Here is a 24461-nt window from a genome sequence, read left to right as displayed (position 1 = left end):
GCAGCCCTGGCATCTAGTCCCTGCCAGTTCAGCCTCGTGATAAGCTGGCAAGGACTGGCCTCTCTAAGGGGAGGAATAAGTCTTCCCCCATGGATGTTGCTTTTAAGGAATGCGTGCTCTCCTCTAACCTGAAGAGTGAGTTTTCCAAGCCCTGTGGCCCAGATATGGAGCTGTGTTTTGGGAGGCAGATTGCATCTGCCTTTCTGCTCCACAGGTCAAGAGAAAGCCCTGGCACTAGTCCATCGTGGAAACACTGTTGAAGGAGCCCTCGGGTCAGTTTGACGCATGGTGATCACCCGTTTTGCTGTGATGCCTTTCCACAAGTTGTGGTGGGGAACAGAGTGAGACCCTTGATGGTGTCCTGGCAAATCCAGGGGCTCTGTCCCATGGGTGCTGCTTCTGCTAATCAATGATTTTATTTTTAAATGTGTATTGGTGCTTGCTCAGCAGCTAAGTGCAGGTTGTGCACGCTCAGACACGCTTTTGCCAGGGTAGCTGGCTGTGTTATGGTAGATGGTTGTTAGCACAGTGTGAGGAGGGGGTGGTGAATGGGTAAACAGCCTCCTACACCCCTGTGCTTGAGCCCACAGCAGTTGTTGTAGTGTGTTAAATAGGGTAAATGTGGTGTCTGTCTGCCCTAAGGCTAACTCAGATGAAAAGCAGTGGGTTCTGGTCTCATCACCTCCTGTTTGATGCTGTTCTGCTCTGTGTTGCAGCACTGGTTACGGGGAGTGTTTGCTTGATGAGCCTTCATCAAGAACTTACGCCTTGCCGCAGCAGCTTCCTGGGCTGATTTATGATGTCAATAAGCAATGCGAGTTAATTTTTGGACCTGGATCCCAAGTGTGCCCCTACATGGTAAGTGCAATTCCACACCTTGGTCTTGCTGGTGTTGCCAGAGCAAAGTAAGGCTCCCAGGGTTGGGTGAAGAGGGCAGGGGGCTGGTGCGAAGGATGCTCCTACCAGCTGGCTGTTGGCTCTGCTGGCTGCAGGGGTGGGATGAGCCATCAGGCTATCATCAAGCTTCTGATTTAATGATGAATCCTAGGGGGATAATTTCATAAAGGATTCTCTATCCAGTAGGGCACATGGGAAGAATTTATTTAATATTTTGATGTTTTCAATAACTTAAGCAGATGCAGTGCCGGCGACTTTGGTGCATTAACATTGATGGCGCGCACAAAGGATGTCGTACCCAGCACACACCCTGGGCAGATGGGACAGAATGTGAGCCTGGAAAGGTCTGTAACACCTGGTGGTTTTTGCCTTGTAGTACATCTCCCATGTCTGTCACAGTCCCAAATCCCGATGGCTGAATGGGGCACAGCTTCTGCCTGCAAGTGTGGAAGCCCAGGGCCAGCTCCATGTGTCATAATCCTGGTACACAGGAGTCAACTTTACCCCTCATAACGTGATTAAAATTGCTTGATATAACTTTGTTTAAAGCAGGTATTCTTTTTGGAGTGCTTATGTTAGTTTTTAATTTAATGCCCTTGAATGAACTCTTGATTAAACTTTTGTAAAACTTCCCTAAGCTTTTATTAGAAATTTCCTATCTGATGTGAGTAATTAGTAATTTTGCATAATGTAAATTTGCCAACTGGCTTCTCATCTTGACAACTTATGAGTAAAATATAGAACTGCTTGACATTTTCTGTATGGAACGGTTTTGGCAGTAATTCATAGAAACTTTCTATGTGCAATGTTAGCTAGAAGCCACTAGTATTGTGGCTTCTAGAATAAGTTTTTAGTTTTCAGTTGTCCAGATCTCAAGAAAAGTAGCTGGGAGGAATTTTGTTTTCTTTTAATTGAGTTGCTGAATATTTTGAAGAAAAATTCTAACTAGTTTTCTAATCCTAACTAAAGCAAACAAAGGTTGTAGATCTTTTTTTTTTTTTTTTCTTTTTTTTTTTTTTTGAATTAATCTTTTGCTGCATATATATGCCTGAGAAGTCATTTGTTCAACAAAACTTGACTGAATTCATTCAAAGCAACAGGCACTGTATCAATTTGCCTTCCTTTCTCATGGAAAAGAGCAGTCAATACTTTTGCTTTTGTTGTTGAGAATGTGCTTTAGAGTTGTGTCTGGAAATCCTATTCCTGTGATATTCTTTGGACCCAGTGGCACACCAATACTTAGGCATCCCTGGAGTCTCCTTGACTTTAGACCTCGTATCTTCAACTTCTCCATTTGTGAGTGCTGGTCACTGCTGGAAGCTCAGAAATGACTATTTTGAGGCTGAAAATCTGGGCTGCAGTTTTTTTTCAGACCAGCATTGTTACCCTCAGATAGGGACCAGGGTGTTGTTCAAGCATCTGCAGTTCAGCACATTAGCACTTCCTTGGAGTTAGCATGCATTAGCTGAGAGGCCGTGTACATCTGCATGGCTCTTAAAGCCTATGTAAGGGAAAACATTTCACTCCACAAATTTAGCCAGTCTGACAAGGCTAGACAAATTTAGACAAATGTGACCTGAACTTCCCAGCAGAGAGCGGAGGGGCTCTTAAGAAAGGATAACACAGTCCAATCGTGCTTAGGCGTTTGAATGTACTCTCAAAAAAGGCTTTATGGAGTAATTCTTATATCTCTGTGTTGATCTAATTCAAGCTCGAAGTTTGGATTGTCATCAACTCTCTCCTCCTGAGTGTTTTCTTGGGCTTGTAAAGTGCTGAGGTGTGAGTCTGGAGTGCCTTTCCTTGGAATAAATCACTATTTTGGTGCTCTGCTGTGGCCAGGAGCCCCATCAAACTGCTGCTTGCTGACTAATGCCTTACTTCAAGTCTGCATGTTTAAAATCCATGATATATGGGTTGGCAGATGGAGAAAATACCATGCCTTTTTTATGGAGATATCTTTGGAAATGAGGGAGCTTGAATAGCTAAGAAAAGTCTGGCTAAAACTGCTGGGATGTAGATTTAATCAGGCTCCGCATTTATTCTTAAATCAAGTATACTAAAACAACATGGGAGCGTTAGCTTATGCATATTTTGCATGTGAGGACACTGAATTTGATACCGCTGGCCCAAGGAATAAGCTCAGCCTGGCGTTTGGGTGAATACCAGCCACAATGGTTTACAGTATTTCACAGCTCCGGTGCGTTACAGGCAAGAAATAAATCACCGTGCCACAAAGAAAGGAAATAAAGAGGGTCATAAACTCGGACCTCTATCTCTTGCGGTTTTCAGGTTTGTTTAAAGAATGGTAAAAGAAGAGTAGACGGGTAGTAATCATTTCTGTCTCCTGCCTTCTGGGCAGCAGGTAGCATATATGTTATGCATGCATGAAGCTTCACAGCACTTGTCTGCCCCCTGCTAATCTATTCAGCCAAAGTCAGCCCGTGGATGGGAGCTGGATTTGGTGAATTATCTAGGACTCCTGTGGCAAGACAAAGGAAAGGAAAGTCTGTTATAGTGTCTCCTGTCCCTTCTATTGCTCTCCTGTTCAACTTTGTGTCCGTTTAAGTTATTTTGAACTTGCTCCAGACAAAAACTCTTTTATTCTCTTCATTGTCTGATCTGTAAGCTCATAGGAAAGAGAACCCTGGCAGACTTTCTAGTTTTCTGTTGTAATTCAACATAGAAATTATTTTTAAAATACAAAAGGCATGAAGGCTGCACAGCCAGACTATTCACAGCGTGGTTCCAAGAAACACCATTGCGTTTCCATAAGATAATCTTGCTGCTTATTTAAAACAGCTGCTCTTTTTTTTTTTTTTCCCCCACTTGATTTCCTATCACCCTCAAACCCCCAATTTTAAATAAAATCAAGAGATGTAGGTGATTTCCTGGTTAATTCTCAACCATGGGATGGGAGACGTCTAAGTCATGTCACGGTCCGAAGGCTGTGCACATTCACTAGTTAGCTATTCGATCGTCTTCTCTGGGTCAGTGGTGCCAAGCATGACTGCGGTTATATATTTAGCTGGGAGCATCAACATTTCTGCAAGAAATTCTCTGCTGGGACAGCTCTGCTGTATTGATGTCGTGTGTTTCTGTTCGCTGGCAATAGCCATCGGACCTCTTGGTCCCTGCACAGGACTGGCATGGGGGCCCCCATCCTGTTCTTCAGCCCCCTACGTTTGCTGTTTTCCCAGATAGCTTTCCCTAAGGTGCTTTGTAAGGATGTCTAAAAGGGGGTGAGCTTGTGGTGTGTCTTGATGCAACCTTGTTCTGTTGTTAGTGAAGGGGATGGATAAATGCAGCACATCAGTAAATTCAGCCCCTTTGCCATGAAGATCTTCAGGTGTGGAGAATTACTGCAAGGGAATATTTTAGTGATGCATCTCCGTGTTTTCTCCTTTAAGTCTCTAACCTCTTCTAATCTGTGAGCAATCAGCAACGTTTGGGCTTCATATAATTGCAGAGATTTAGGCATTTGCCAGCAGAGAGGCGTGTCCATGGGTGTCAATCTGCATTAACAAGAACTACTCGGTGAGAGTGAAATGCCATTTTTCCATCCATCCATTTCGATCAGCAGTACCATAATGTGGCTGTCCTCTAGTTATTGCCTGCCCAGAAGTCTCTGTAGTTGTGCTAGCAAACACACCCCAAAGAAACACAATTAATACCATAAAAAATCAGGGACAGGGGCTTGCTGAGATAATTTAAACCATTTTTCCAAACAAAAGAAAACAAGGGTTAGAGCTGGAAAACACAAGCACAGACCAGGCTTTGGCAAGTTCCGTGTTATGGCTGAGTTAAAAAAAAAAAAAAAAAAAAAAAAAAAAAAAAGTACTTTGGACTGAGAAATTCATTTTTCTACTTTTAATTTGCCCTTTGGATTTAGAAATTTCCTTTCTCTCTTCTGCTCTGGGCTCTGTGCAGCTGTGGAGAGGTTTGCATTTTTTCTCTTCTTTTCCCTGTGGTCTGTCTCCTCTCCTGACACTCTGTGGTTCCTGCTGCTCTCCAGGAAATCAGATAAGCAGCTTTTCCAAACGCCAGTGCCATGAGCGCTGCCGTGCTGTTCGGCACCAGCAAACAGGGAGTATTTGGTGGATGCTGTTGTCCTCAATCCTCCTCCTGTAAATCACTGCCTGAAGCCATCCCTGTGTGTTTGCTCTGCTATATAACTCTTAAAAACAAACCCTGGATTTTTTTTTTAAAAAAAAAAAAAAAAAGGAAGGTGACAAAAACAAGTAAATGAGTTCATTTTTTTTCACTGTGAAATAGTTCTTGCATTATGAGTTTTGGCATCAGGGCTGGTCTCTGGCACCCAACTAGTAGTGGAATGTGATGCAACCCTTCCCCATCTCTCTGCACGCAGCACTGCCGCTTTGGGATGTGTGTGCCCAAGGAGCGAGAGGCGCCGGTGGTGGATGGAGCCTGGGGGACCTGGAGCCCATTTGGGACGTGCTCAAGAACCTGCGGCGGTGGCATCAAGACGGCCATACGGGAATGCAACCGGCCCGAGTAAGTGCTGAGACAGGGATGTGCGGCTCTGTTTGGGGGTAAAGTGTGCTAAAAAGGGATCCATTGAGTGGGGGAGAAAAAAGGAAAGAGCTGTTACATTTGCATTTATTTATTGCCTCCTGTTTTCCCAGTGGGTACAACTGGGGTCCTGCTTAGTCCCAGTGGTGTTTTTCTTTCCTCAAAGTTGTGGGTCAGAAAGATGCTGGATGGAGAGGAGGAGTCCGGGGATAAGATGTGCTGCATTATTTATCCATTTTTCACCATTTTAGCCCTGCTTTTGCAACTATTCCTGCAGGCCAGATCTTCTGCGTGGTTTTCTACCATTTTTCTCCTGCTTTGGATGTTTTTGCAGTTTTTGGCTGCTTTCGCAGCTGATCCTTTATGCTGGTATGTGTCAGCTGGCGCAGACTAGCAAAACCTCAGTTGAAATCTGTGCCCCATTAAAAAGTGGTGCTTGAAAATGTTTGCCATCAGCCTGGAACGCAAAATCCTGAGCTATTTGAAATGGCAGGGAATTTGGCCGCAGGCTTCGAGGAGATGAATGTGTGGCCTGTGAAATACTAGTAATGGGTTGAGCAACTGGTATGAAAGCAGAGTGTTTGCACAAATTGTGAACTGTGATGGTTTCTCTGCTGGTTCCTTTTGTCCTCTGAGAGCAAGAAGGGGTGAGCAGGATACTTTCTGGGCTCTCATCTGGGGCAGAGCAAGGCGATGGAGGGCAGACAGCTCAGTGACTGGCTGGAGGAAGGGGCTGTAAAAGGCCATGCAGGCTCGCTGTGCTTTCTCGCCTTTGGTGTCAGACAGCTTATTGCTGAGGAAATTGCCATCAGCAGCGCGACGGCTTCTGCATCCCTCTGCAAAACCTGCTGCGAGCCTTTGAAGCCCGTGCTGGAGGAGAGTTTGTGCCTGCGGTGACAGTGATGGCAACAGCAGGGGCTGGCTCAGCTCAGCTGGGCAAGTGCCGAAAAGGAAGAGAAGGGGTGAGGCTAAGGGAGCCGGACACCAGCCCGTGAATTAAAACAATGCCAAGAAACACCCAAGTGTGAAGGAGTTCTCGTCTCGCTGTGCTGAGTCAGCACGTGCCATATGGTCTCCCAGTAGCCATGGATACACAGAAATGAAATACCTTTCCGTGCACAGAAATAGCTGTGCAGCCAAACCTTCGGATGCTGTCAGTGAGATGTATTCCTGCTTTCTGGAGCAGTGTCTGTTTGGACTGATAGGTTTCCTGATAGAAAATCTTCTTTATCCTAAAGGCTAGCCAAGGGATTTTAAATTCCATCTTCTTTTATAGCATCTGTTTAGTGTCTTGGTGTCTTGTGAGGCACATTGCTTTGCCTGGGACTTTCAAAAACACCTACATCCACTAGGCACCAAGCTGCCTGTAAAATCCCCTATGCTTTCCACTGTTTATTTTCCAGCTCCTTGTCCTGAGCTATGGACCTGATGCTGGCCCCTTCTCAAACCCCTCGTAAGGGCTCTGCAGGGAGCCATCTGCTGTAGCACCATGCACACAGCTTTGTGCCGAATGTGTTGTTTTGTCTCCAAAATTTGTCATCGTAGTGTGGACTCCCACTATCCTTCCTCCCGCTAGTGTGGTGCTGAGATGATGCAAGTGAATGAGGCAAGAACAAAACATGCCTGCCTCTCTTGCTTTTCAAAGTACCTCAAAAATATACAGAGCAGGTTTTGTCTTTGCTTTTTGTGCTTTGTGAAAGGCAGCAAAACCAACCTGGAGTAATACTTTCCAAGTCTTTTATATTCAAAGACTGTTTCCTTTTTTTTAAAGCTTTTTCTCAGCACCAGGATCTGGGGTGGCATCTTGCATGCCAATAAAAGATTCTGCTAAATCTGGCATTCAAAATGACCTCCCCATACTGTGCTGCAGCTCCTGCCTCTGTATGCTGCTCTGATACCTGCAGGGCTGAGCTCTTTGCAGGGCTGTAGGAAGCTGTGGGCCTCTGGAAAGGAAGCAGCCTGTGTTCAGACACAGGTTTAAGGAATGTGTTCACTGACCAGACCCATCCCAGGGCAGTCCCGTGGAAATTCGAGGCTGGATGGTCCTGACAGAGCCACAGGCTGCAGCACGTCACGTAGAGGGTTTGTGGTACGAGCCCTGCTTTCCAAGCAAGGCACAGCTACAGAACTATGGGGGAAAGGCATATTTCTCAAAATGTCAATGCCAGGAGCCCTGTGTTCAGGAGTGCCTCTCTGCATGGGTGAGCGTTGTCTCTGGATGCGAGCTGGGTCACGTCTGCGTTTTAGTCCATCACCAAAGTCTATACCTGTGCTGGGAGCTGTCTGAGCTGGCCATGTGGGCATGTGTGGGGATGAATGGGCTGGCAGCTCGTGTCCTGAGGCTTCCTAGGGTGCCTTGAAGGAGACCACCAGCTGAGGGGTCAGCAAAGCAGGGCTGCAGAGTTTTTAAGGAGAGCAATGCCAGAATGGAAGTGGGTCCAATACTGGCCATTACTTGATAAAATACACAGGTCAGAGATAAGGGAAATCAAGCCAGGGCAAGGAGGTTTCTGTGTGTGCACTGCTTCTCTCCCAGCCCTGCGGTACAGTGTTGATGATCCATAAAAATACTACACAGCGCTGAAGAATCCAGCATTTCTTCATAGCACTAAAAATTGATGGTACATGAGGCAGATTTATTTTTCAGGGTCAGCTCTTTTTGTTTACCCAGACTGTGAAAGGCAATACTGGTTTAAAAACACCCTAAAATTGTCAGAGTGGTTTGGGGCTATTTTTGAAATGTGAGTGTGCTTAAGCCCCAAATGCTTGCTGTGGGGAGATTTACTGCCGCACTTACCAAGCTGATGGTTTCTAACGCGATGGCAACTTTTAGGATCATTCAGTTTGTGGTGTGCCCATGTGTTCAATGTTATCTCAATCTCATGTGTCATGTCTAGAGAAAAGGAAAGTATAGCTCGGGATCTTCAGATCATATCAGACATAACCCTTTAAAAAAGAAAAAAGGCTCCTGCATGTTCTTCTTAATTAACAGCATTTAGAAGTCTCATATTAATTAAACTGATTTGTATTGGAAGCCATGTGGTTACCATAAAAATGTCATCATTGCAAGCTTTTTTTTTTTTTTTTTTTTTAAAGAAAAGCTCTGTTAGATGTTTGCATTATTTAAAGGCTTTGTCAGATTGCAACAATCCTACTGTGGTATAAATGCTTTCAAAGAAAAAACGATGAATCCTATTAACTCCCCCATGGATGATTCTGGCTCACCAAGGCCTGGAGCGTGCTGCTGCTAGGAAACTTCCAGAGATGGTCAGGATGTCCCTTTGGGGCTGGAGGGGGCCAGGCAGGAGTTGGTTTGACAAATTACTAAGGTGGAGAAGAGGCTCACTCTACTGAGAAGTGGTTTGAGAGCAGTCTGTGAAATGAAATCCATCATTAGTGCTGCGTGGTCGGCTGAGCTTTGTGTCGCTGTTACTTGTTTAATTGCAGGCACCTGAAAGGTTTGCAAGTGGCAGCACTGAGTTTCCAGGCAGCACGTGAGAGCTGCCCTCGGAGCAGGTGGAGCTGGTGTTAGTGCTCCTGCTGCAGGCTGTGCCTGAGGACAAATCATACCCGGCTGTATTTGGGGTGGGACTGAGGGATTTCACAGGAACTCTGCTGCTTGTCACAAATAGTTTTCGAATATGTTATGTGTGGGAGGAAAGGCACTGCTGGGCTTCCCAGGTGGGTGATGCGCCTGTACTTTGAGACACCGAAAGGTTGTGTTGAGCTGTAGGAGCTCGTGGGCTTGCTGTGTGTAGAGACCCCTGTATGTACACAGTGGTTTGCTGTCCAGAACTTGCTGTCAGAGGACAGCAGTAGTTACATGACCACAGCACCGAATCTGGGACTGGAAAAATTTAAAGGATGATTTCTCCCAGCGTATCCACTGGCTTTTACGTGGTTTGGAAGATACCAGTCTCCCCAGTTTATACCATGGTTGTCTTATGAAACAGGGGTGAAGTATTTACTGGCTGTCTTTGGTGCTTTCTGGAACACGTGGAGTTGAAGCTATTTAAAAGTGTCTGGTGTCACCATTTCTACAATTTTGGGCTATAAATCCCTAAGTGCTGCCTGGCCTTTTAGCCTCCGCAGGGAAGCAGCTCTCTGCTGTGATGTTCAGTTATTTGCAAGCCAGTAGATCAGAGACGAACCCTCCAAATCTATAGGGCTGATGAGGTTGTAGAGGGATGGTTCTTCCCCTTATGGGGATCCTTCAGCATGAAGCTTAATCTCCAGTTGGGGAGGAAAATGCTGCACTTCCTCTCTTCTCTTACTACAGCTGTGGAGGGCAAACACTCCCTTTTTCCATCCCTTTTTAGCATCACTTCCATGTTTTGTGTTGGCTTTTAATAAGACAAGACCTCCCTGCTGCACCGCATCCCACATGCAGAAGCTTGGTGGGGTGGAGGTCAGAGGCAGGAGGCCAGGAGGAGAGGTGAAAGCAATGCAGGAGGCACCAGTAAAGGCAGCCCTGATGGGACGGTGCAACCAGCTTCTCTTCCCTTTTTTCCTGCAGGCCTAAAAACGGTGGGAAATACTGCGTGGGGCGCCGAATGAAATTTAAGTCCTGCAACACTGAGCCCTGCTCGAAGCTGAAGAAGGATTTCCGGGACGAGCAGTGCGCTGACTTCGACGGGAAGCACTTCAACATCAACGGGCTGCCCACCAACGTGCGCTGGGTGCCCAAATACAGCGGCAGTAAGTGGTGGGGGCCGGGCTCCTTCCTCCGGGTGGCCCATCGGGGTGATGGCAAGTGGGTCATGTTCTCCTGGTCTTCCTCCCTCCCCAGTCCTGATGAAGGATCGCTGCAAGCTGTTTTGCCGCGTGGCGGGGAACACGGCGTATTACCAGCTGCGGGACCGCGTCATCGACGGGACGCCCTGTGGTCCCGACACCAACGACATCTGTGTGCAGGGCCTCTGCCGGGTAATGATCTTCCCTTCCCTTTGCAATGATGGTCTCCATTTTGTGCGTTGGGGGTGCACTTTTCTCTATGGGAAAGACGAATTGCAAAAAGTTTCCTCCAGCTAAGGCACTGCCGGGTGCAAACGGTGCTCCCGAGTCTTGCTTTTTGTTTGTAACCAGCGTGGGATGGCCGCGCTGTAAATCAGCACAGAAACGTGGGGAAGCAAAGCAATTTGTCCCGCGGCAGCCTTCTCCACACAAAGCTTTTGTGGGGCTTAATTTGGAGGTTTGTAAATGCTGTTCCAGTCTGCGTTTGCTCAATCTCGTTTTTCAATTTTTTTTTTTCTCTTAAAGCAAGCTGGATGTGATCATGTGCTGAATTCAAAAGCGAGAAGAGATAAATGTGGTGTTTGTGGTGGGGATAATTCTTCATGCAAAACTGTTGCGGGCACATTTAACACGGTGCATTATGGTAAGAATCTGTTGCTAAAAAGTTTATCGTGAAAAATGTGGGTCTATAAAAGCCATTACCACACTTAATCTACAAAAACACCGATGGAAAATGCGAAATCCTTCTAGCTATAGCAAATTCCAGTTTATATCTATTTACGCTATCCCTAAATGAAGAGTATTGGGTTGTGTAATGTGAGGTAATTTCACTCAGCTCCCTTCCCCCCATAAAAAGCAAATGAAATGACTGTGTAATAGACTTTGTGTTAAATCTGTTCTAGGCTATAACGTTGTGGTCCGCATCCCAGCTGGTGCAACAAATATTGATGTGCGTCAGCACAGTTACTCAGGGAAACCAGAGGATGACAACTATCTGGGTGAGTTGCAGTGAGTTTCAGTCCCGAGTTTGGCTCTGTTTTCTGGTCGTGTTACTATATCTGCTGGCTGCTCTCTGCGAAGGGAGATGAAGAACTAATTTAAAGGAGGTTTTCTTTTCAAGAATATATCTTGTATGTCAGCCAAGTACATTCAGCCTCATCCTGCTCTTTGGTTTTGCCATCCTTGCAGCAAAGTCAGGGAGGCTCTCAGGTGATAGGAAGCATCCCCTTGCAGGATCTCTGGGGCTAGGAGGGACGATTGAGCCCAGGCTGTGGGGTGACAGCAGAGGCACAAAGCTGGGGAGCAGCCAGACTTGGGACTTCTGATGGAGTCTTAATTGCCAATTAATGCTCCTCTGCTGTCACCATGCCTTGGCTGGGCAGTAAATATGACGTACCTAGAAAGATGTGGGTAGAAAGTATCTTCTATTGCAGTATCAGAATAATTCTGATTTCACTTAGTCTGAGCCTTTCTTGTCCCCGCCAGCCAATATTGTATAGTAAGTTGATTTGATTTAGACCTAACAATACCTTGGCCTGTGGCAGTTGGCTATTCATAGAGAGTGATTTCTCTAACTTGTGGGCACGTCTCTAGAGCCAAATGAAGAATGCTTGCAGTACTGTGTTAGACCAGTCTGCTGCATGCACATAGCTTTTAACATGGCCATGTGTTTGTTTTTTTCACCATGCCAGGCAGTAATCTGTAGCATGATCTTCTTGGGCTCAGTAGAGGAAACAACACGTTGTGGCTGACTGTATCCCTGCTGACAGCAGAATGGGTTTGCCAGCAAGTCCTGCCCGTGTTCCTCAGAGCCTGCTGGCAGCCCGTGGGGGAGGCTGGCTGCTCTGGCTCTGTGTCCCCTCCTCTGCACACCCCGTGCCTGGCACCAGGCACTCGGGGTCACTTATTTATTAGATCTTTGAGTTCGCTGTGCCTTGTTTTGCAAAGACAGCTCAGCAAAACAGGCTGGTGCTGCTGTTTTGTGGTGATTTCCATGCGTACTTTGGGAAAGGGGTGTGCAGAGAGGAGCATCTTTGACCAAGGGGACCGAGGAGCAGGGCAGAGCAGCACCAGCACAGAGGGAGCGAGCCGTGTCTTTCAAAAGCAGGGACACACAACTCCCACAGACTGAAGAGAGGATGAAGGGACAGCAATATCCATGAGTTGTTGGCACCTTTTCCCAAAATGTGGAGCTTAGCCTAAGCACTCAATGTAACTGGGTGCACTAGGAATGGGACTGGGGGTTCCCAGCAAAGGCTGGGGGATGAAGAAGCTCCCTTCTTTGTGTAACTTGGAAAGCAGGTAGAGGAGACCATGGTGTAGTTTTGGCTGTCACTCTGAAAGGCTATCCATGTTTCCAGACCCCTTATGTAGGCAGAAACTGCCCCACCAGTTCCCAGACTGTCCTTGCACAGTCTTTGCTTTCACAGCAATGCACCAAAATGGGGCAGCACGGATGCACATCAGAAAACCCCACTGAGGGGTGATAGCGTTCTGTCCTGGGGGAGAGAGAGAGGTTTCATCATTCCTCTTTTCTAGAAAAGCAATCGTCCCCATGTGGTGCCTATTCAGAGCGGCTCACCCCAGAAGGAGCCCCAAAGAACTTCTCAACTCTTCTTGGAGGGCCCTTAATCTTCTTGGGAAGCAATGAACTCAAATCTTCTTTAATGTTGCTTTAATATTGCTGGGAAAGCATCTCTTCATATTAGGCCTGAAGAGAAGCAAATGAGAAGCGTGCATGTGTCCACTTATTTTGCAGCTCACTGAGTGTGAAATCTTGGGCCCTCAGTACCGTGAACCCTGTAGTTGCTTAACAATTTAGGAGGAATTTGATGTTGTCATCAAGTCCAAGACGCGTACCTACTGTTGGGGGAAGATACAGTAAATGGGAAGGAATCTTTTAATGAGTTTTACCACTGCCTAATGACATTAAAGCCTCCAAAGTATGGAATTCGGTTAAGTATAGAGTCTGCTTTCTAAGTTTTTCTCCATCTACGATTGTTAGCAACCAAGCAGTGTTTTGCTTCATTCTCTCTCCTCATTTGGTGTAAAAAGCTTCCCTTTGGTGTTTTGGTGTTAAGTTTGGATTTTTTCAGTACAGAGGCTTTGTAGTAATGTAGCTGTGATGGGTGAAATGGTGGGGAAACTAACTTAGGAAATTAGCTACATAATCGCATTAGTGTGAAGTTGTGCAGCAGACTGCTGTTTTCAGGAAACTGTTCCTTTTATAAAGCATTTAGGCTTTAAGCCTTCGGTGCTTTCACATACCTTAAGATTTGGAATAATAAAAAAGTAAGAGGGGAGGAGGGAGGGAGATGCTGACCAAACTCCGTGGTAATTATCCACTGGAAAATGAAGTTTAGGCAATTAGGGCACAGAAATTTACCTTAAGAACACACCTGGAAGCAATGTGAAAGTCACCCTATCTGCACGACAAACAAAAAGGTTTGGGCAGAACTGTTTCTGCGTTACACTTGGGATCCAGACAGCCCACAGCAGCCTGCTTGGCATGCCTGTTCGGTGTCTCTTCGCCCTAGGTTATGGGTGAGCTGTTTAGGAACACCTTCAGGCATTCAGCCTTCATTTTAATGAGGTTTCCAGTGAAAAAAGGAGTAGGCATGATGTCTGTAAGACCTCTGCTGCTCTCTTTACGTCCCTTCTGTTTAAGGGTGCCAGTTGACTTTTCCTCCAAATCCAGTGGAAGGGAGCACTGAGAGCACATGACCCACGTTATTATGTACCTCTGAGTTAATTCTGCGTCTTTAGTTCTTGTTTTTTGCACCTATGCAGCCTTATCTAACAGTCAAGGAGACTTTATATTAAATGGAGACTTTGTCGTCAGTATGTTTAAAAGGGAAATCAAAGTTGGGAATGCTGTGATCGAATACAGCGGATCGGATAATACTGTTGAAAGGATTAATTCTACAGATCGGATTGAGCAAGAGATAACACTTCAGGTGAAGTATATGTTGTGCGTGTGGAGAAGTCTGCCGAGCATTATTGGACTGAAAACAGTAGGCGGTGAAGTCTGTTAGTTTACTCTGCTTTATCCCTTTTTCCTCTCAGGTTTTATCAGTGGGCAATTTGTACAATCCTGACGTTCGTTACACTTTTAATATCCCCATAGAAGACAAACCTCAGCAGTTTTACTGGAATGCCTATGGCCCCTGGCAGCCCTGCAGTAAGCTCTGCCAAGGTAGGTGCTTGGGAAGGCTTTAAAGAAGATGCAGTGGGTTCATCTGGGATCTCAGCAGCCTTTATAAATCCTTCTCCATTTGCTTCCTTGGAGATTTTCATATTATGGGCTTGAGCGTTTCCCTGGCCACAGCAGTAGGTTGCTTGTGGTGCCCCGTACCAGCTTGCAAGGTATAGCGCTGCGTTGCTGCTGTTTTTCAGTTGCAAAGCAGGGAAACCTCACAGCCCCCTCTGAGCTAGGTAAGTCCTGCAGCCTGGTTTGCAGATGAGGCAGCTGGAGCACTGAAAAGGTTGTGCATTGCCTAAGGGTGCAGAAGGCATGGGTGTCTGGTTTGGGTCTATCACCCAGCAGTTCCCAGCTATGTATGCAAATCGTGCTAAATGCAGTGCTGCACGCTGCAGCTCTCCTGCCCCTGTTCCTTCTGTTTCTGAGGGAGATTTTAAAAGCATAACCAAATGTCTCTTAAATACTGCTATCAAAGGAGGTAGAGGAACAATTGATTTGATGGCTATCCTATGTCTCAAACAACATGTTTGTTTCTTTTTTCCTGTGTAGGAGAAAGAAAAAGGAAACCTGTGTGTACAAGAGAGTCAGACCAGCTCACGGTGTCAGACCAAAGATGTGATCGAATTCCCCAGCCTGACCCGATAACTGAGCCTTGTGGCACGGAGTGTGAATTAAGGTGCACTCTACTCACTCATGTATATACATTACATCATATATTTATTGTTTACTCCTCTCTCCTTTCACCTCTGGCCTTAATCCCTTTTCTCAGCAGCCTGTCTTAGGTTTTAAAAAACAACCAGAAAAAAGGATTAACAGTTGCCTCCCTCTCAACCAAGAAGGGTCGATGCCCACCAGCTGTGTTTTGGGAGGCACTTTTCTACATTTGCAGGTTTCTCATGTTGAATTAAATTAGTGTTAACTATAGAATACATTTTTAAACAATCACGTAATGTTGAAAAATCTCATTGTGCAGCATAGTGCTTGAAATTTGCATCTGTTTAGATGAGAAAATGCTCAGTGCTGTTCTACAAGCAGCCTGCAAAGAAAAAACGTGCTCAAAGCAAAAGGGTCACTAAGGTTTGTATTTTTTGCCTCAAGTGAGGAGTGAGCTTAAGTGTGGAGTGGGTTTGAGGCTGTCCCCAGACAACTCCTGGTGAGCTGGAATCGATGGAGTGTGGCCTAAATCATCGCAACCCATTTTTCTTTAAGCAGCAATCTGTTTTCCTTTCGGGAGCTTAAATATGGTGGCATTAAGCGGCTGCTGGCATTGCAGTTTGCATTGCCGAGTTTTCTGAGGGGTTTCTCTTGCTTTGTTAAATCTGGGGTGAAAACAGCCGGCTGCGGAGCTGCTGCAGGCTGGGTTGTCGCGGTAACAGCTGTTGCCATTGCGACAGGTTGGAAACTTGAGAAGGGGAAATGCCCAAGTTTGAAAAGCGGGCAGGGATGCGAGGGCTCCTGTGATTGCTATTGACTCTAAATCCCCTTGATCTTATTCTTCTCCTGGCTTTGCTGCGGTTGCTCTCTGGGCTTAGGAATAGGGCTGTGTGCCTGCACAGGCTGCTGTAGTGGCCAGAGGTCCCCAGGCCCCACAGGGAAGTCACCGCCACCTTCCCCAGGAGCTGCCCCTGCCAGGTGCTGGGTGCTAACATGCCCCACTGACCCAGTCAGTGAAGCAGGGGCTTTGCTTCCCCAAAACCTCCCATCTGGGTCCTCAGGAGTTCCCCATGCTGCCCATCCTGGGAAGCAGGCACAGGCTGGGTGTCCCTCCTGGCTGGGGGGAGCACCCCAAATCCCTGCCAGCACCTCTGGGCCTTGTGTGCCTTGTGGCAGTCACACACTTGCACTTCAGGGAGCTGAAGCTTTCATGAAGGCCTCACGCCACATGCATTGACTTTTCACACCTTTCAAGCCTGTTCGGGTCACTTTCCGATGCTGTGTTTTTCAGCTTCTGGTTTTTAGGGGCTGAGGTGGCTCTCCTGCATTGCAATGTGGGGCAGAAAGCTGTCAAAGCTCTGTGCTTGGCCGTGCACTCCCTCCCCACGGGACCACAGCATGGCTTCCTTCCTATAAGGAGAAGCTGGGGACCTTTCTTTCCCTCCAAGAAGTAATGCCAGGGGTCATTACCTAATATTTCTGGAGTGCTTGGAGACCACAGAGCATTGGGAAGAGTCAAAACTTCCCATTTAAGAATGCCTTTCTGCTCCCCTCGCGGGTTTTTGTGGTGTGGGGGCTGACAGCTGCTTTCCCTGGCTCAGGTGGCACATCGCGAGGAGGAGTGAGTGCACGGCGCAGTGCGGGCTGGGGTACCGCACCCTGGAGATCTACTGCTCCAAGTACAACAGGCTGGAGGGGAAGACGGAGAAGGTCGACGACCGCTTCTGCAACAGCCAGCCCAAGCCGAGCACGAGGGAGAAGTGCACGGGAGATTGTAACGTGGGAGGGTGGCGGTACTCCGCCTGGACCGAGGTAAGGCCTGCCTCCCTCTCCTCCTCGCTTGGGGCTAATTTGCGTTACAGATGGCTGTGAAAGTTGTCCACAGCCATTCTGCTCTCACTGATGTTTCTGCAGTGCGAGTGAGCCCAATGCTTCTTATTTTCCACTGCGATTAATGGAGGCTGTGTTGCCGTCAGCAGAGGACTTTTGAAATTTGTCCCCTTTACCCTTTTCAGCAGGAAGCTGGGCACGGATATCCCTGAGTGCAGACACCGCACGGAGAGAATCACGAGCCCAGAGCTTTCCAGGGAGAGCACGGGGAAGGAGGGCGGGCTGGGGAGAGGGAATTAATCTCTTGTAAAATGAGAACAAGCATCAGCCATCGGGGGGAACTGAAAGGCAACACTTGTAAAAGTAATAATGGGGTTATAACCTGAGATGAATTTGTGAAACCCATTGCTGCAAGATTTTATTAAGCTTAGCGAGATTGGATTTTTAAAGGAATATATAAAGTAATAGCCTGTTACTTGGAGTACAAATTGTTCTTGTGGAGGTTTTCCGCGGTCTCTTTGTAGTCCTGACTGCAAGAAAGGAGGAGATGAGCGGGCTCCCAGCCCGTGACAGGGCGGCGGAGCGTGCTTGCTTAGTGCCTCCTCTTTGCAGTGCTCCAAGAGCTGCGGCGGGGGCACGCGGAGGCGGCGGGCCATGTGTGTCAACACCTACAACGATGTCCTGGACGACAGCAAGTGCAGCCAGCAGGAGAAGCTGACGGTGCAGCGCTGCAGCGACTTCTTGTGCCCCCAGTGGAAAACTGGCGACTGGTCCGAGGTAAGGGATGGCGGGCTCACATCAGTGGGCTGCTGCCAGCAGAGAGACATCTCTTCTTCTGCTCGTCCCTGTTGTGTTGTGTGCATTGCCTGAGTGCCGTACCCTATCAGCTCTGGCTGCCACTGCAGGGAAGGATTTCACCCTATTAATATCTTTCTCAGCTCTCTCCCTGCCTTTTATTACCATTGCTGCTTTCACTGCAGCTGGTGTCCTTCATAATGCAACAAAGCCGTGCCTTAATAAGCTTTCCCTGCAGCAGGACTGGCAATGTAGGAAGTAGTCTTCAAAGGCTGCTCGTCACCTTTGTGGCCAAATAGCTCTCATTTTTATGAATGTATCGTTTTAAGAAATAATGAAAGAAATTAAGTGGAAATGGAGACTGTTAACTGACCATTGTTCTCCACAAAATACCTGTCTGCTGGGATGAGTGCTGTGGCAGTGGAAGAGATGCTGGAAGAGGCACTCACACACAGCTTTATCATGCATGCTCAGAAGCGAGCAAGTATGCTTTGCTTTTACAAGCCTTTGGCACACTGTTGTGTTCTACCGAAGCCCCAGAGGGCAGTGCTGCAGCTTTGCCCTACATCTCACAGCTGCTGGGAGCTGCTGGAAGATGTAGTCATCCCTGGAGCCAGGTTGTATCTGCCTTGGCAGGGGGGAAAGCATCGTTGTCTCTGTCTCTTTCTGGCCATCCTGCTTGGCACTCACATTTGCTGTGCTTTTCTCCGTGTCATTTGGCACATTGGAAGAACTATTGTTTGGAAAAAAAAAAAAATGATGAAAATAGCCACGAGGCTGCGTTATGCCAGGGTATGGTATCTGGACCTTGATTTTGAGAAATTTTTAAATCACTCTTATACCAGGATTTAGCCACTTGTTGAGTTTAGTGTAAATGAAAAGCCTCCATGGACTGGCACTGTCCTTGGTGCAGTTCCCCACACGACTGTGTTCTCCCTGCGCCCAAGCAGCCCCGTGTCACTGCAATACACTCGTGTGTTTTCCAGCACACGTGGTTTTTGGCTAGAGCCATATTTCCAGCCGTGTTCAAGTGATGATTTCGGGTCTGTTTTCAAGCTCCAGGGAGGTGCTGCCTGGGCACCACCTGAGCTCATGTTTTCCTCCTCGCAGTGCCTGGTCACCTGTGGGAAAGGGCACAAGCATCGCCAGACCTGGTGCCAGTTTGGAGAAGATCGGTTAAACGACAGGTTTTGCGACCCTGAAACGAAGCCGGAGTCAGTGCAAACGTGCCAGCAGCAGGAGTGTGCAGCGTGGCAAGTGGGGCCCTGGGGCCAGGTACCTCCACAAAGGATTTATCCTGGTGATAACTGTGTGAATGGATTTGCACAAACAAATGTGCACACCCTCCGTTCGCTTGGGGGCAGCAGTAATAACACCTGCCCATTGTGCTCAATTTGATCTGTGTCATACTGAATTGGTCATGATTTTCAAAAAAGGGTTGCTAAGGTTACACTTCTAAGTCCATATTTAGGCACACAAATACATGGCCTAATTTTTCACCAAAAAAAAAAAAAAAGCTGCTCCCACTGAGTAGTGGTTGTTGCTTTTAATGTTTTCCAGTTTCTGAGGGGAGTTATTAAAACAGAATTTTTTTTCTGTTCAAATGCAAGTTGCTCATTTCTCCTGGAGTGTTCTGGCATCTTCTTTTCCACAAAGCTGGTAACTTTTGACTTAAAAACAAACAAAAAAAAAAACAGCAGCAAAGCCAATTGTCCCAGCTAGACTTACAGCAAAAATATTCATTAGCTGTTTGTGCTACTGTGGGGCTCAACGACCAGTTTTAAAGAAGGATATGGTGCAGCTTCTACCAGACTGTGATTTACTGTGTGCAGAAGAGCAAATCATTTAAACGCTCACACCTTCATTCCAGAGGACAGTAAGTGAAGTGTGTGAGGCTCTGATGGGCACAGTAAATTAAAACTTTGACCTAATTTAAAGCTGAAACTTGTAGAGAGAAAGCAGAAGGGAAGTTGGGTTTTATTTTTGCTGCTTGTGCAACATGCTTAAACACAGGCTGGGCTGATTAAAGCTGTCTAACCAAAGTAGCTACTCAGACCCAGCACTTCTCCTGTCTGCCCTCTCCCAGTGCACAGTGACCTGTGGCCAAGGCTACCAGATGAGAGCGGTGAAGTGTGTCGTGGGCACCTACGTGTCAGTGGTGGATGATAACGAGTGCAACGCTGCAACCAGGCCAACAGACACCCAGGTAAATCCTGCTGTTCCTGTGCCACCTGGCATCAGTAACATGGGACCGTTTGGCGCGCACATCTCCAGCACAAGTAAAATCTTAGCAATGCGGAAACGACTTAGGCCATTTGTCAAGGGCCGGGTGATCTCTCTCTTGTAGTGGAGATCAACTTTAATTTCCTGTTTGGCACTGAGTACTTGTAGGCTCATGGAGTCGAGTCCTGGCTGTCCATTACTTCTGTTGCCAAACCTCCCAGGAGGGCCAGAAAGGACTGGAGCCCCCTGTGAGGCAGCATAACGAGGCTGAACATGACATTTCCTCCCCCAAACCCTCGCTCTTTTAGTGTGTGGAGAAGATCAGGACGTGGCTACAGGCAGCCTGGTGGGCTATGGGGAACCAGAGGGTTGCAATCAGCTCAACAACGTAACCTTTGTTAAGAAGGTTACAGGTCTTGCACTGAACAAAGAGTTTGGGATCTTTGAAGGGAGATAAAGCTGCTGCTTTGTAGATATGCCTTCATGCCAGAGCTCTTTTAATGAACTTTCATCTCTTGCCTCAAAACATCAGTTTTTAATGCATGAAGATGGCACTTAGTCATGAGGATCCCAATTTTAGAGTTTTTAATAACTTAAAAGTCCACTGAGGTGCTGCATATGAAGCCTTTAGGGGCACTGGTTCCAAATTTTGCTCATTCAGCAAGAACATACAGGGAGAAAGCACTGAAGAAAAGGTGGTTTAACTGAAACATCCGCAAATTCTTCATCGCTTGCTTTATTTCCCTCCTGTGTTTCCCTTACAGGACTGTGAGATCGCAGCATGTCCTCCCCATCCAAACAGTCCCGAAGCCAAGAGATCCGTATCAGGCGTTCACAGGACTCAGTGGAGATTTGGATCCTGGACACCGGTAAGCGTGTGTCGTAATACTTTCAGGATTATTTTACAGTAGACGCTGTGATATTTTTAAGTGCATTTGACTGGCTTTTTGTTCCAAAGCCCTTGTGGCATATAACAGGAAGCTTTCTAGTGGAGTGCTTGTTGCTCTTCCCTAGTGCTCCGCAACGTGTGGGAAAGGGACACGGATGAGATATGTCAGCTGTCGGGATGACCAGGGCTCGGTGGCCGACGAGTCTGCTTGTTTCCACCTGCCGAAGCCGTCAGCCACAGAAATGTGCACTGTGACACCGTGCGGGCAGTGGAAAGCCTTGGAGTGGAGCTCTGTAAGCATCGCTGCCTCTCACAGGAGAGCCTTGTAGGCCTGGCTGCTGGAAACAGACTTCATTAATCTGTTGCGCTTGGCCCTTTATAAAGTGGGGAGATGAAGGTTTTCAGCTGTTCTTTGTTAGTGATAGCGGTCGGTCTGGTGTTCAAAGCTGGAAATGTGACTGTGTCTCCTTTTCCCACTGTAATGCAGTGCTCGGTGACTTGTGGTCAAGGTAAGGCAACGCGACAAGTGATCTGCATCAATTACAGTGACCAGCTGGTGGACAGGAGTGAGTGCGATCCAGACGATCTCCCTGCCACCGAGCAAGACTGCTCCATGTCTCCTTGTCATCCAAACAGCCACGACTACGGCAGGCCCATCCACCCTTTCCTCTATCCGGATCATCGCCTGAAACTGCACCCCGGAGGCAGCCCCAACCGAAACCGTGCACATATACCGGGAGGCAATCAGTGGAGAATCGGTCCCTGGGGTGCTGTAAGTGCCAGGATTTTCTTATTTCCATTTATTTTTCAAGGGCTAATTCAGGCTTATTATTATTTATGACTATTATTATTAACATCACCATGCAGGGAAAAAGAGGGACCCCTCTCCTTGCATGCTGCTCCCTGCTTGCTCCCCCCAGTGCTGCAGCAGGGTGAAGGCATCGCTTCTCCTCCCCTCACAGCACACATTGCCCAGGCTCTGTGTGCAGATAGCATCATTTTCCATAAGGCAAAAGCCAGCCTCTGTTTCTTGGCTGCCTTCTGGGGCATTTACAGCTGTGCAGAGCTGCTGCCAAAGTACAGCAGAGCCTTAATGCCAGCTCCTTGCCCCCCCCCCCCAGCCAGTTTGAAGCACTTTATCATGGAAATCTCTAAAGGGAATTAAGCACGAATGTGATATTAAACACTGTGTTAAAGGCAGGGGGGATTACTCACCTGCTCAAAACCAGGCTCGTGTTTATTTTCTTTGCCTAGTCAGCACCTAAGTCATTGCACTGCTATTAGTAATAGCAGAGTTTTGAAGTTAATAATGCCTGTTAGCTGTATTACATTTCTAGCTGTGCATTCCCATGGTGTGGTGCGCTGGGAAGGAGCAAGGAGTGCTCAATTATTCCTGGACTCAGAAAAGCTATGGGCAATTGTGTCTTGCAGTGTTCTAGCACATGTGCGGGGGGGTTCCAGCGGCGGGTTGTGGTGTGCCAGGATGAAAATGGATACACCGCGAATAACTGCGATGAGAAAACCAAACCCATGGAGCAGAGATCGTGCGAGTCTGGCCCCTGTCCTCAGTGGGCTTACGGCAACTGGGGAGAGGTGAGTGCACCATTAATCCTGTCCTCCCTGCGCAGGGAAGGGTTCTGCTAGGGGTTGGCTGAGAAATGGGGTAGGAGGGGAAATCACAGTTAGAAATTAGAAATATTGGAGCATGAAAGGCAGCCTCTGATAAATGAGTGAACCCTAGCAACTGCTTGGTGGTGGTTTTGATTCCATTTGTCATGGGAAACATTTGTAGAATTTGCTTTTGCCTGGAAACAAAAATTGAGGTTTCTGTTTTTTTGAGATATGTCTAGTTCAACCAAAGGCCTTTCTTTGTAATAAAAACACTGCTCTGTTCTGAGAACTCATCCAAGATGAGCAATTGGAGATGCTAACCTCAGATAATCCTGCTGGGTCTGGAAATTTCATTGTGGAGCAGCGTGAATGGCTTTGGGGAGAGAGAAGCTGATGCCTCATCTGCTTGGGGGGATGTGGCTGGAGAGGGTGAGGTGGGAACAGAAACAACCCTGGGGGCTCGAGAGAGTTGTGGGTGCCCAGGTGGTGATCCTCTGTCCTCTGCTGACTTCCAGTGCACAAAGCCATGCGGGGGAGGGACAAGAACGCGGCTCGTGGTGTGTCAGCGCCCCAACGGAGAAAGGTTTACGGATCTGAGCTGCGAAATCCTTGACAAGCCACCGGACAGAGAGCAGTGCAATGTGCACGACTGTCCTAGAGATGCTGCCTGGAGCGCTGGTCCTTGGAGCTCGGTACGGCCATAAACTCTTTCTCTTTGTGAACCGTTTTGTGGATATCCCATAACAACCAATTTAATTTGCTTCAAACTAAGGTGCTAATGCTTCATGTCTTAAAACTGCACTTAAAGAGGATTATTGATGATATATTCAGAATAACACCTGTTCAGGAAGGGCTTACATTAGGGGAGCTCAAGTCCTTTAATTTAAAAGGCACTTTCTGCTAAGTAGTCAACTTCGTCCATTTTGCTACACCGTGCAAGTGCTGTGCATTATGAGTCTTGGTTCTCACGGAGTCCTTTGCATACGGATTTAAACCTGGCATTTAGGCAGTACCTTTCCATCGAAGTTAAATTGTGCTGACATTCAATGGCAACACTGCACCGTGTGCCTACTGGTTTACAAGTTGCCTGTTCTCTGCCAAACACAAAAAGACAGGGGAAAAATTGTCCTAAATGGCATCAGCTTCCTTGCAGGTACAAGTGTGTAGAGATGCATGTGCATGTCCCTAGCTGTCCCATGCACACTGACATAGAAACGTGTGCATCCACACCCCTGCTGTATTTCTACTCCCATATAAAACACGTGTGATGCACTGCGCAGAGGCACCTGTAAGCTATCCTCACGCATCTCTCTGCTGCTGGAGAGTTTGTCTGGCTGGGATTCCTCTACAGAGATGCTCTTGCAGTGGCTTTAGATCCTGAGTCAGGATCTAAGATGTTGTTTTGAGTCCTGCGGCTTTGAAATTCTCCCTGCCCAGAGCAGCAGCCCCTGTGCCAGTGCAAGTGCCACATGGGGCACCTCTGGTGTGCTGGAAACCATGGACCTGCCCGTTTTGGAGGGGCCTTCAAACAGATGTCGACTTTTAGTGGGTGTTTTGCAATAACAGCTTTTCAAGAAGATTTTTTAAAAAGGAAGAAAAAAGATAATTTGACTCAAAAGCACTTTACAAAGAGGCCTTTTTTCTCTTATAATGTATCGGACTTCCTTAATTGTCATGGTTTGATTGATGAGCCGTCTTGCTAGAACATAACCTCACTAGTTTCTGTGGATACTTCAGTAATGCGGATGCCTTCAGTAACGTTTCTCAATATTTTTCTCATACCTCAGTGATATGCAATAGCCATAAAACTGCTGGACTAGTGTTCATACGGTGCTTCACCAGTACAAGGGATAGTGATATGAAATGTTTCATTTGAGGTGCTAACATATCACTTGTACGCTGATAGTTGGTGCTACAAATGAGCGAGGCGAGCTAAGCAGAACTAGCAACCTGTGCAGCAGCTCTCTGGCAGCATTACCAGCTGAGAAGTGCTGCGAGCCTTTGTTACCCATGCTGGGACGTTTTCAAGAACCACAGGTGTGGACAGAGTTGTGTTGCGTTTTGGTGTCACTCAGCGTTCAGCCTCTTCACGGCTGG

At 47.2% G+C, this 24461-nt stretch overlaps 1 protein-coding gene across 7 annotated transcripts in view; it reads left to right on the top strand.

Moving 5' to 3' along the window:
• The window catches only part of ADAMTS9 (ADAM metallopeptidase with thrombospondin type 1 motif 9), a 76411-nt gene that overhangs the window by 18567 nt on the left and 33383 nt on the right, over positions 1-24461 (top strand). For 6 of the 7 annotated variants that reach the window (XR_014618724.1, XM_084292627.1, XM_084292626.1 and 3 more), the window contains 19 exons: positions 717-858; positions 1134-1241; positions 5264-5409; positions 9944-10125; positions 10217-10353; positions 10687-10804; positions 11064-11159; positions 13951-14117; positions 14227-14356; positions 14912-15038; positions 16618-16828; positions 17459-17623; positions 18752-18916; positions 19728-19847; positions 20629-20733; positions 20879-21046; positions 21241-21525; positions 22185-22346; positions 22880-23056. Coding sequence is in view for 6 of the 7 variants with exons in the window: in XM_084292627.1 (XP_084148753.1) it covers positions 717-858; positions 1134-1241; positions 5264-5409; positions 9944-10125; positions 10217-10353; positions 10687-10804; positions 11064-11159; positions 13951-14117; positions 14227-14356; positions 14912-15038; positions 16618-16828; positions 17459-17623; positions 18752-18916; positions 19728-19847; positions 20629-20733; positions 20879-21046; positions 21241-21525; positions 22185-22346; positions 22880-23056 (2911 nt within the window). In the remaining variant the exon portion in view is untranslated. The remainder of the gene's footprint in view (positions 1-716; positions 859-1133; positions 1242-5263; positions 5410-9943; positions 10126-10216; positions 10354-10686; positions 10805-11063; positions 11160-13950; positions 14118-14226; positions 14357-14911; positions 15039-16617; positions 16829-17458; positions 17624-18751; positions 18917-19727; positions 19848-20628; positions 20734-20878; positions 21047-21240; positions 21526-22184; positions 22347-22879; positions 23057-24461) is intronic. The other variant, XM_084292625.1, reaches the window with a different exon arrangement.

This window comes from Netta rufina (genome assembly GCF_964035555.1).
Source record: "Netta rufina genome assembly, chromosome: 10".
NCBI classification, from domain to species: Eukaryota; Metazoa; Chordata; class Aves; order Anseriformes; family Anatidae; genus Netta; species Netta rufina.
Note: the sequence above shows the minus strand (reverse complement) of the source record. Positions and strands in the feature narration are given on the sequence as shown.